This window comes from Trichosurus vulpecula, chromosome 5, assembly GCF_011100635.1.
Source record: "Trichosurus vulpecula isolate mTriVul1 chromosome 5, mTriVul1.pri, whole genome shotgun sequence".
Classification (NCBI taxonomy): Eukaryota; Metazoa; Chordata; class Mammalia; order Diprotodontia; family Phalangeridae; genus Trichosurus; species Trichosurus vulpecula.
In genome coordinates this window covers 57,299,750-57,312,016 of record NC_050577.1, presented here as the reverse complement: position 1 = coordinate 57,312,016, position 12,267 = coordinate 57,299,750, and the positions used below count along the sequence as shown (strand labels likewise).

Sequence of the window (12,267 nt, the reverse complement as noted above, 5' to 3'; positions counted from 1 at the left end):
AAAATGCTTAGCACAGTGCCTGGCATGTATTAGGCACTTAACAAACATTTATTTCCTTCCTTTCTTCTATGATGGCTAAATGGAAAGCATCTCAGATAAGCCTCTTAAAGATGAGGATTTCATTTGTGGAGATTTAACTTCAAAATTATGCTGCTCCAGTGACTAGTAGGAAAACACAAGAGATGTTTTGTTTTATTTGCCCAGGAAAATACAAATAAAAATGATGTGAGATTTCTAAGAAATTTGCTATGTCTGCTATAGTGCATCCTTCAGAGATGGGCACTACTATCTTAGAATAAAGAAGGAAATGTAGTACCACAGAAAGAAACAATATTCTTCTCTATGCCCTAAGGAAGATATATCAAGCTGGAGGAAAAAAATAAAATTTTGCTGTTTTTTGTTATAAGGCAGATAGGTGGCATAGTATTCACTAGCGCTGGGCCCGGAGTCTGGAAGACTCATCTTCTTGAGTTCAAATACGGCCTCAGACACTTACTAGCTATGTGACACTTGGCAAGTTACTTAACCATGTTTGCCTCAGTGTCCTCATCTGTAAAATGGACTGGAGAAGAAAATGGCAAAGCACTGCAGTGTCTTTGCCAAGAGAACTCCAAAATGGAGTCACAAAGAGTTGGACACAACTGAAAAAATGTAAAGAAACATAGTACTACAGAAAGAAACATTCTTCCCTACTTATGGAAGATTTATCAAGCTGGAGGAAAAAAAATAAAAAATTATAATTTCATTCATTTGTTTTTGAGACACATTGCTTTAAACAGCTGATTTAGCCTAACTCTGCCCAGAGCAACCAATGTTCATTGGATCTAATCAAAGGAACCATCATGCTAGAAGAGAGGATATTGAACTCAAAACTAGAAAGATCTGAATCAAATCCTGGCTCTGTCACTTGCTAGCTGTCTGCTCTAGGCAAATCACTTAACCCTTTTCAGCCTCCAGTTATCTAGAAAAAGTCATAATAATACTTTTCTTGCTTGCTTCACAGAGTCACTGCAAAAGCCAAGCAAGAAAATGATACAAAAGTGCTTTGTGGGGAGTCAAGATGGTGGCTGGAAAGCAGGGACTTGCCTAAAGCTCTCCCCCAGATCCCTCCAAACACCTATAAAAATGGCTCTGAACAAATTCTAGAACTGCAGAACCCATGAAATAGCAGAGGGAAGCAGGGCTTCAGTCCAGGACAGCCTGGATGGTCAGTGGGAAGGGTCTATCGCACAGAGCTGGGAGAGGAGCAGAGCAGAGCCCAGCGTGAGCCACACCAGGACCAACCAGACCTGGAGCCAGGTGGAACAGACCATAGGTCCCTGAATCATTGAGCTGTGGCAGTTACCAGACTTCTCAACCCACAAATGCCAAAGACAACAGAGAAGGTTAGTGGGAAAAGCTGCAGGGGATAGAGTGAAAGGAGTTCACGGTCGGGGGCAGTGGAGGTGGTATAGCTCTGAGACTGCTTACAGAGCTACAGCTGTATTTGCTTCTGGCCCCAAGCCTGCCTGGTGGAAGGAATAAAGTGGTGGATCAGAGCAGGAGTGCAGAACCTGCTTAGATTTGAGTCCAGTCTGGGTTGGTGGCTCTTGGGGGAGGAGGAGCACTGGTGTGGCAGAGCTTGCTGTGTAGAAATAGCTCTGAAAACAACAGCACAGCCCCTCAAGCTTGGGACAAAGTATTCTCTACTCTACAAACAGTCATACCAATGGTATGGTAGTTGACTGGGAACATGAACAGGCAGCAAAAATGAACTCAGATTCAGACTCAGACTTTGGAATCTTTCTTTGGTGACAAAGAAAACCAAAACATACAGCCAGAAGAGGTCAACAAAGTCAAAGAGCCTACATCAAAAGCCTCCAAGAAAAACATGAATTGGTCTCAGGCCATGGAAGAGCTCAAAAAGGATTTGGAAAAGCAAGTTAGAGAAGCAGAGGAAAAATTGGGAAGAGAAATGAGAGTGATACAATAAAACCATGAAAAACAAGTCAATGACTGGCTAAAGGAGACCCAAAAAATACTGAAGAAAACAACACCTTAAAAAATAGACTAACTCAAATGGCAAAAGAGCTCCAGAAAGCCAATGAGGAGAAGGATGCCTTGAAAGGCAGAATTAGTCTAATGGAAAAGGAGGTCCAAAAGACCACTGAAGAAAATACTACCTTAAAAATTAGATTGGAGCAAGTGGAAGCTAGTGACTTGATGAGAAATCAAGATATTATAAAACAGAACCAAAGGAATGGAAAAATGGAAGGCAATGGAAATTGGAAATTTCAATTGGAAAAACCACTGACCTGGAAAATAGATCCAGGAGAGATAATTTAAAAATTATTGGACTACCTGAAAGCCATGATCAAAAAAGAGCCTAGATATCATCTTTCAAGAAATTATCAAGGAAAACTGCCCTGATATTCTAGAGCCAGATGGTAAAATAAAAATTGAAAGAATCCACTGATCACCTCCTGAAAAAGATCCCAAAAAGAAAACACCTAGGAATATTGTTGCCAAATTCCAGAGCTCCCAGATCAAGGAGAAAATACTGCAAGCAGCCAGAAGGAAACAATTTGGTACTGTGGAAACACAATCAGAATAATACAAGATCTAGCAGCTTCTACATTAAGGGATCGAAGGGCTTGGAATATGATATTCCAGAGGTCAATGAAGCTAGGATTAAAACCCAGCAAAACTGAGTATCATGCTCCAAGGCAAAATATGGATTGTCAATAAAATAGAGGACTTTCAAGCTTTCTCAGTGAAAAGACCGAGCTGAATAGAAAATTTGACTTTCAAACACAAGAATCAAGAGAAGCATGAAAAAGTAAACAAGAAAGAGAAATCATAAGGGACTTACTAAAGTTGAACTGTTTTGTTTACATTCCTACATGGAAAGATGATGTGTATAATTCATGAGACTTCAGTACTAGGGTAGCCGAAGGGAATATACATATGTAGACAGAGGGCACAGGGTGAGTTGAATATGAAGGAATGATATCTAAAAAAAAATCAAATTAAGGGATGAGAGAGGAATATATGGAGAGAGAGAGAAAGGGAGAGATAGAATGGGGTAAATTATTGCGCATGAAAGTGGCAAGAAAAAACAGTTCTGTAGGAAGGGAAGAGGGGGCAGGTGAGGGGGAATGAGTGAATCTTGCTCTCATCAGATTTGACTTGAGGAGGGAATAACATACACACTGAAATGGGTATCTTACCCCACAGGAAAGAAGGAGGAAGGAGATACAAAAGAGGGGATGATAGAAGGGAGGGCAGATAGGGGGATGAGGTAATCAAAAACAAACACTTTCGAAAAGGGACAGGGTCAAGAGAGAAAATTTAATAAAGGGGGACAGAATAAGAGGGAGCAAAATATAGTTAGTCTTTCACAACATGAGAATTGTGGGAGGATTTTGCATAATGATACACATGTGTCCTATGTTGAATTGCTTGCCTTCTTAGGGAGGGTGGGTGGGGAGGGAAGAGGGGAGAGGATTTGGAACTCAAAGTTTTAAAAGCAGATATTCAAAAAAAAAAAGGTGTTTTTGCATGCAACTGGGAAATAAGATATACATGCAATAGGGCATAGAAATCTATCTTGCCCTACAAGAAAGTAAGGGAAAAGGGGATGGAGGGGAGTTGGGTGACAGAAGGGAGGTCTGACTGGGGAATGGGGCAATCAGAATATATGCCATCTGGGAGTGGGGGGAAGGGTAGAAATGCGGAGAAAACGTGCAATTCAAAATCTTGTGGAAATCAATGCTGAAAACTAAAAATATTAAATAAAATAATTGTTTTGAAAAACAAAAAGACAAAAAAAGTTCTTTGTGACCATAAGTCACCATGTAACTTCAGCTATCATTAATATTAGCTTCACTTACGAAAACTTCTTATCCAGGCTGATGAGTAAGCCAATGAAATATGTGGGCTCCAAGTCAAGCGTGGAAACCTAAAATATAGAAATGAGTATTTGGTTTAATTTAATTATGTAAGAATCAAGTGAATTTAACCAACATTTCTGTTCTCTTTGATTAATCAGACATCACACTTGACCACTATAGGGTAGTTTTCTGCTTATTTCAAGATCTGGTCAGAAACAAAGTTAAGTAATCTTTCTTTATACCTTTATATATTATATATATGTAAATAATGCTTTATAAGAAAGAGGAATAAAAATACTACATAACACTTCTAATACCTTTTCAATCAAAGCAAATAACCCATTCTAAATATCCTATGTGATCTACTTTCTACCCTCTCCACTGCCCGTATCAACAAAACATCTTTACTATCATTTTAATGAAGGCATTCTCCCATCATTAACCATCAGGAACCAAATTCTCCTTCCACCATCTTATACCAGAAATCTGCTCTTGAATTCGAGTCTCCATAGAAATGGAGGAGGTAAAAAGTCAAAATATAAGATGTTAGACTTCACTCAGTCTTCTTCTTGGAGAGGAAACAACTCTCTTCCGGAAGTTCTGCTATTACTTAACTTTCACAAAAGCATCAATTTTTCATGTTAAACTTTGGGGGGCTCATTGCAGAGAAGGTGCATAAAGATTAAGCAGTCCATGATGATGTGTAGAGGGAAAAGGAAATGACCAAATGTTTTTTGTGAAGAACTCTGTTCCCACCTAGAGTTATAACTAGAGACTCTTACCCTGAGAGGAAGAAGGGCAGGGAAGATGGTGTGTGTATGGAAGATAAGGAAAGGGGCTAGAGTCGGTGTGCAGAGGACACAGTGTGAAGAGGGGCCCCATGGGGACAAGAACCTGGGAATGGGGCCAGATAAGGAAGCAGAACTGTGCTATATGACAAAGGTCTACAGGGGCCAGTGAGGATCTGGGATAAGCACACAACGAGGAGAAAGTATGCCCCATTAGGAAATGTTCCCCCTAGGCCCAGATGCAGAGCCCCAGTGGCTCGGTTCTAGGTGTGGTTCTGTACTGTTAACTATTATCCAACAACCTGCAAGTGGACATAGAGGTGAGATGGTAATGGAGGGTCATCTAAGTGGTGACACTATCATCACATAAGGTTCTGAAGGATCAGTACAGAGTTGGCACAGAACACATTAATGGGCTCTGAGTGTGCATGCATTTATATAGGCAGATATGGAACCTGCTTCCGGAGTCTGTACATAGTCATCCCCATGCCAACAGTACCCAGTAGGTCCCTTTCAGCACCACCAATCTTGCCCCACCCAACTTCCTTCTCTTGCCATCTTAGAAAGTGGCAGGTATGGACCCACCCTTAAAGGTTGGCATATTACTTGAAGATAATGCCACTGGCTCCTGTGCCTTCTGAATGAAATTAAGGTCATATTGTTGCTCAGCCTATTTCCCTCATTCTGGAATTGATAAATGTCTTTCTTACATATCTCCACAGAAACTTTTTTTCACTTTCACCCGTTATGGTAACGATGTCTCCAAAACTCCTCTTGCAGAATGCACGTGCATTTTCCATAGTGGTTTTCTCTTTGCTAAAATAGTACTGGTAATCTTTATAGACCACCCATCCATCTTCAGTGACTGTGGGGTCTGAAAGATAAAGTAGCAAATGTCAGGGATGTGATCCACAGGACCTCAGGGAGCAGCCACTGGGCTCAAAAGTCACAAAGAAAGAGTAGCAGCATAACTAAACTGGGAATAGCTCCATTTCTACGCTAAGACCCCAGAACAGGAGTATGGACATGTAGAGGAGGATGAGGGAGGGATTTGGTTAAATGGACAGGATCATTCAGCACCAAGAATCCACTTCTTCCAAGCCTCCAGAAACTTTGCTGCCTCCTTGCTCTCCACAATACCAAGAACGTAATGCTAGCATATTAGGGCCTTATTGGTTTGGGCCCTATTGGGATGAACCTAGGCCTTCTCCTGCTAAGTGTGATCAGTGGTTACATTCATGCTGAGTCAAGGCAAAGGGAAGAGGGGGCTGGGAACTCATCTGTACCTCTGTGCCTTTTTAAAAATTGAAGAACAAACAGAAGAAAAGAAGCATAACTGAACTGAATATTTGAACAATAAGTGAACACATACTGCTTTCAGGGGAAGGTGTTGGCTCTGGTTTCAGATCATCTCCTAGAAGACAAAGAAAATTAAAATAGAAGATTAACTTAAGCTTCATTGGCTAGAGCAACATTGATGAATAATTAAGCATTTTTCTTTTCCTCTCTTGACTTTTTGTACACTTTTATGAGTTAAACAGAGCACCCAGCAATCCACAAAGAGGGGAAGACAACATTTGCAATAAGTAAATAGAGCTCTAATACTTGAGAATTTCTCATGAAATTATCTATATTTTTTCCTGATACCCAGTACTCTGAAAAGTAGGGATGGTTTATTTATTTATGAAACATCAGGTGCAATTCCTTGCATTATGTTATTTTCTCAACCATTCATAATAAATTAAATTTTAAAAAATTGACAAGCCTCTAGGCTTGTCCTGCCTCAAATATTTACTAAGTATATTAGCCTGGACAAGTCACTTAACCTTGATAAGCCTCAATTTCCCCATCTGTAAAATAGGGATAATAATAGTACCTGCCTCATCTCAACTTCATTCTACCACTTCTTTCTTATCTAACAAAAGAATGACCTTTCCCTTCTATCCTGCATCCTTCTTGTTATTCCATCTTAAAACTTTTAAAAGGGGAATTTTGTTTGTTCAGTTGTCCAAACTATGGACGGGAGTAAAGCATACATCCCCTACAGAGAGAATGCAATCCTACCTTTTTTGATATGGCAAATCCAGTTGCGGAGAAGTTCACAGTTAATGTCATTCCAGCGCATGCTAGGATCAGCCTTCAGCTCACCACAAAATTCAATGTTGCCATAATTATTTGGTTCTCCATAGGACCAGTTTTCATATGTCACCTAGATTGAATGCACCAACTCTAGTTAGTTATAATTTGCACCTGGTACATGTGCTTTAGAGGCAGGGTGGCAGAGTCGATTGAAAGCTAGTCTGAGAGCCTGGGAGACTAGAGTTCAAATCCTGCCCCTGACAAATACTGACCAAATCTCGTGAGAAAGTCAAGAACCACTCAAGACTCTAAACAACTTTCCAAAACTTTAAGTTTTCAAAGAAGGGACTGATCTGCATTAGCAGAGGAAGTTTCCTCCGCCAGGAATGTTCTGTATTTTCTATACTATAGGTCCAGTTCCTATATGTTTTGTCCAACTAGAAAAGGGAAGACACAAGTTTAAATTATTTTTGTGTCTATTCTTTCTCAGAACGGCCTTGATTCACAGAAGAACATTGTCCATAGTAATAGTAATATTATGCAATGATCAACTGTGAATGACTTGGTATTCTCAGCAATACAATAAGACAATTCTGAAGGACATGATAAAAATGCTGTCTTCTTCCAAAGAAGGAACTAATGGAGCCTGAAGGCAGATCAAAGCCTACTATTTTTTCACTTTATTTTGTGTGTGTTTTTTTTTCTTTTGGTCTGTTTCTTCTTTTGCAACATGACTAATATGGAAAAGTGTTTTGGATGGCTGCACAGGTATAACCTATATGAAGTTGCTTACTGTCTAAGGGAGCAGGGTAGAAAGGGAGGGAGAGAATTAGGGATCCAAAATTTAAAACAAAAAGAATGTTAAAAATTGTTTTTACATGCAATGGGGAAAAAATAACGTATTATTTTTAAAAATGGCCTTGGTTCAGAAGAAGCAAGTCTCAAATTAGTAGGAAAGAAAAAGTTTCTGGATGTTTCATCCTGTCCCCAAATTTTTTACTTTAATCAAGTATGCTGATATTGATTCTAGGGTTTGCCCTACCTCCTTTCAGTAAAAATCAGCTGAATTTTAATCCTACATAAGAGGATTAAAAAAAAAACATAGCCAGACTTGTAGTACCAAAATACTCCCTATTTTCATGACCTTGAGTTCCAAGAAAACCATTTACTCTAAGTCTCTCAAAGATAGCTAGATGGAACAGTAGGTAGAGTGTGGATCTGGAATCAAGATTTGCTTTGAATTCTGCCTTATGGGTATGCGAACACAACTGATTTATTTGTCAGTTTGCTGAATTGCTTTTTCATCTTTCTTCGTATTTTTTGTTACAAGTAATAGCTTGCTGGGGAGGAGAAGGAGGAGAGATAGATTTGTGAATGAAGGTGTTGTAAAAACAAAAGGTATATATAAAATTAATAAAAAGAAAATAAATGCAAAAGAAAAAAGTCACTGGAAGGATGAGTCAAAGAAGCAGAAAAAATTGCAGAAAACTATTTCATCTCACAATCATCAATTTCTTGACAATGCCAAAGCTCCCTCCACTTTACTCCAACCATTCTCAGAAAACATGTTACAATTATCTGAGAAGAGAGAACTAACTGGGTGCCTAAGGAGTTAAGTCCTGAATAATGGACAAAATTGATCCAAGTAGTCATGAAAACCATACATTCCCAAGCTAGTACAAACCAAATGATTAGCATCATAAAATAAATAATAAAATCAGACAAGCCCCTCATGTATCAGAATGACTAAGGGAATTACTCACTGGGGAACCATCAGACCAAGTAAATCCCTCATCGGTATTTGCGATTGTCAACCCCAGCCAGAAGACATCATGGTAATTTGAAGTACCTCTAAAAAAGATATTAAACATAAAAACAACACATGATGTTATATGAAATAATTCTGACAATCTGCAAGAACCAAAGTTAAAAGTTGGTTCTAAAAATTAAAGTGGTGAGCATACAAAATAAATTGACACAACACCAAGGCCTGTGCTCAGGCCTTCATAAATTACAGTTGTGTTAGTATACAGAGACATACTCAAAACAGCAGAAAATGTATAGTATACTCAGAATTTATAGACTGTAATACTATTCACAACTCATTTAAGCACATATCTGGAAAGAATCTATCATTTAAATCTGTCCTTGGGTGCATATATGGGAGGGAGAAGGTATAACTATGGGACATAAGTTAGAGACTGATATAGAGAATTGTAACTTATATAGATATTTCTTCAGGATTAGCATGTTCCAATAACTTCAGAAATAATCCAAGTGTATTATTGATGTGACTATCAGCAACCAATTAAAAGAAGAAGGGCTGTGTAGAGGAAATAACACCTACATGTTCTGCCATATTGTAACTTGGTCTTCTTTACTGGTGATGCTGGCAAGATCCCCACCTATTGCTCTACAAAAGTCACGAGCGTCAAACCATGTTTTCTTACTGTATTTGCTTTTGTCAAAAACCTAGAAGTAAAATATGTTTCCAAAAATTATTTTTACAATACACCTCATCAAATTAAGAAAACGAATTTCTTTCATTTGGTGGGATTTCATTTGACATGGGACAGCAAGGAAGTATAACTAAGTAAACTAATGCCATGTTGAGGGTTTTAGCTTAACTGCCCACAACTATTGGCACTGCAGATAGATCCCTAAAAGATGCCCATAGCACAAACCCGAGAAATACTTTCCAATGTGCAGGGTAGGAGAAGTTGTTTAGGTTTTCCACCATCTGCAGATATGGGTGCAGATTTTCCATAGTCTCTATATGGCCCCCTGTAATATATACATATATGTATATGTGTGTATATAGGCATATATATATTCATGCATATACATATATTCACACATACATATTGTGTATGTAGCATGAATATACAGGTATCCACCAATACATTTATTTCATCAGAAAGTATAATTTGCCTTCCACAAGGAATGCTTAAATCCCAACCAGAAAATCTAATACAATTATGATGACACAACATGCAAATTCAAAGTCATCCTTCTCTATATAGAGAATAAATAATTATTTATAGGTTATGATTTGAAGGTAAGCAATGGGCCATTTCCCAAGTATCTCCCCTACTGACCTGCCATTATTGTCATAGTTACCAATGAGTTAGACAACAAAAATTGGGAAGTTATCTCTGGAGACCTTACTTAAAATTCCACTAATATTGATTAGTTTATCATTTAGCTGGTTGACATGTTGGACCTTGAGAGCAGGCAGATAGGGGTAGGAGAAAATACAGTAGTATAACAAAGAATGGGAAATTCTCATATAGGAAAAGGATGAGCAAGTTAAGGAGTGTGACAAGAAGATTTCAGGAAAAAAGAAAGAGAGAGAGAAAAATAAAGAGGTGATGAAGCGCAGGACTATGAAAGGAACTCCCAGGATATTTTTCATTCTTAACTATTCTAAATTCTTTTTCAGCTTGATGATTAATCTTTACCTTGAAACACAAATTTTTTCTATTACTGGAAATCCATCCATCTGGACATTTTGGAGCAGGGGTGGTTGTGGGTACTGGTGGAGGAGTTGCTCCCTCTGCCCAGTGTTTACAGACAAATTTTGCTTTCTCTTCACATTTCAGAACATCCCATAAGCCACCTGCAATCCCAGTTTTCATGGCAACACACCCTGTCTTTCGTCCTAGACACAAAATAGAGTGAGGTAATCACAACTCTTCTATGAGTTCTATCATGATGGAAATTATTTTCATATACATAGGTTAAAAAGCATATAACTGATCATACTTTCTTAGCATTTCTAAATTCTAAATTCACATTATTCAGTCCTAAAATTCTATGGAATGTGCATAAATGGTAAGTCGAGGTACAAGAATTGTGGGGTTCCTATTGCATGCTCAGGTCGATACACAGGAATTCTGCGAATACTTGTACTTTGGTTGATGGATGATACATAATTCTTGAAGAGGGATATGGAAGTATAGACCATGGTCCCTGTCCTGGCAGAGCTTATTGCTTAGTTTAAGAAACAAAACAAGTAAACATTAAATAATATAGACCATGAAGAAAGGACTTAATGAAGTACTAAACTGTAAAGGACAAACTCTAAGTGCTCCAGACATTCAGAGGATATTCTGTGGGATGAAGTATCCAGGCAGGAACCATGGAGGGGGTGGAAGTGGAGTTGGTCCTTGAGAAAGGAATAGGATTTAGAAACCACTGGAAAGTCACTCTAAGCAAAGGAGAAACTTGAAGGAGGGACAGAGTTAGAAATAGATGGCATGTTTGAGGAATCATGAGATGTATTTTGGGGAATGGTGGAGAAAAAAGCTTAGACCCCTGTATTAATATATCCATTTAAGCAATAACAATACACCAACAGCTTCTTTATAGAACTAGAAAAAAAATCACAATGAAACTTACATGGACACATAAGAGGGTCAAAATATTAAAATATATTTCAAAGTTCGTCTTAGAATCCTAAATAATAACACAATAGTAAAACACCAGTTTTCTAATGTAAATGGAGGTTAATTAATATTTCAGTTTAGTAATTAACAAGCAGTTATGTCTCTGTCCTTGTATTTTAGGGCAGGCTCCAAGGACATTACTTTGTCTCAGTTTTTTAAAATTTACATTCTTTTTTCTCATTTAAAAAATTATTCTGATCAAAACCTTTGATCTAGTAAATTGAGGAAAAAAAGAGCCATTTTGACCCCCAAAAAACATAGCTACTCTATTTGTAATAGGAAAGAATTTGAAACCCCTAAATGTCAAACAATTTAAAGATTAATATTTGGCATTCTGAAATATATTCAAATAGATTATATTGTATAGTAACTGATATTTTGTTAATGTATTGGAATATATGTGTCTAGACCACTGGTTTCATCTGTGGTGGGAATTCTTCACTATGGAAACCCCCTTTATCGAGTCTGATCTCATTTTATCTGTAACTCTTACTCAGAAGATTGACTGGGACACTGAGAGTGTAGGTAACATGCCTATGGTCACACAACAGAGATCAGGAATGCTGACTCTAAGGTTGGTACTCCAACTAACATGTCATGTTATTTCTCATGTTTGACTACATGATTGTTTTTTTTAAAACCCTATACAATGAAAACCAGTAGAGCTGAAAGAGAAACATTTGGAAAAATGTTGAAGCAAATATGACAGAAAAATTTTGGTTTCTGGAACACATACGAAATTGTTTTAAAGTCACAGTGGTCATTTCTAGTCTACAATGGACAAATTGTGAAAGGACATTAAAGTTTTCAAAAGAGGAAAGGAACTTGTACTAATCCCGTGAAAATTCTCAGCTTGCCTAATAATCAAAGAGATTGAAAATCAAAACAACTTGAAATACCATCTCACACATCAAATGACCAAAATAATAAAATCATTAAAATCGATGCTGGCTAAGTTGTGGAGAAATGGGGGACTTTCATCCACTTCTGGGGGAGTAGTGATCTGGCAGTACAATGTAAAAGCTGTGAAAATGATCGCCCTTTTTTACCCAATTATTTCATCATACATTTTTTTAACCT

The 12,267-nt window shown here is 37.9% G+C and overlaps 1 protein-coding gene across 1 annotated transcript in view; it reads right to left on the bottom strand.

Moving 5' to 3' along the window:
- Positions 1–12,267, bottom strand: part of MRC1 (mannose receptor C-type 1) — a 127,388-nt gene that overhangs the window by 41,287 nt on the left and 73,834 nt on the right. The window contains 7 exon segments of the mRNA XM_036759851.1: positions 3,873–3,940; positions 5,371–5,534; positions 6,033–6,074; positions 6,725–6,869; positions 8,503–8,590; positions 9,087–9,211; positions 10,201–10,400. Of these exon segments, the coding sequence (XP_036615746.1) occupies positions 3,873–3,940; positions 5,371–5,534; positions 6,033–6,074; positions 6,725–6,869; positions 8,503–8,590; positions 9,087–9,211; positions 10,201–10,400 (832 nt within the window).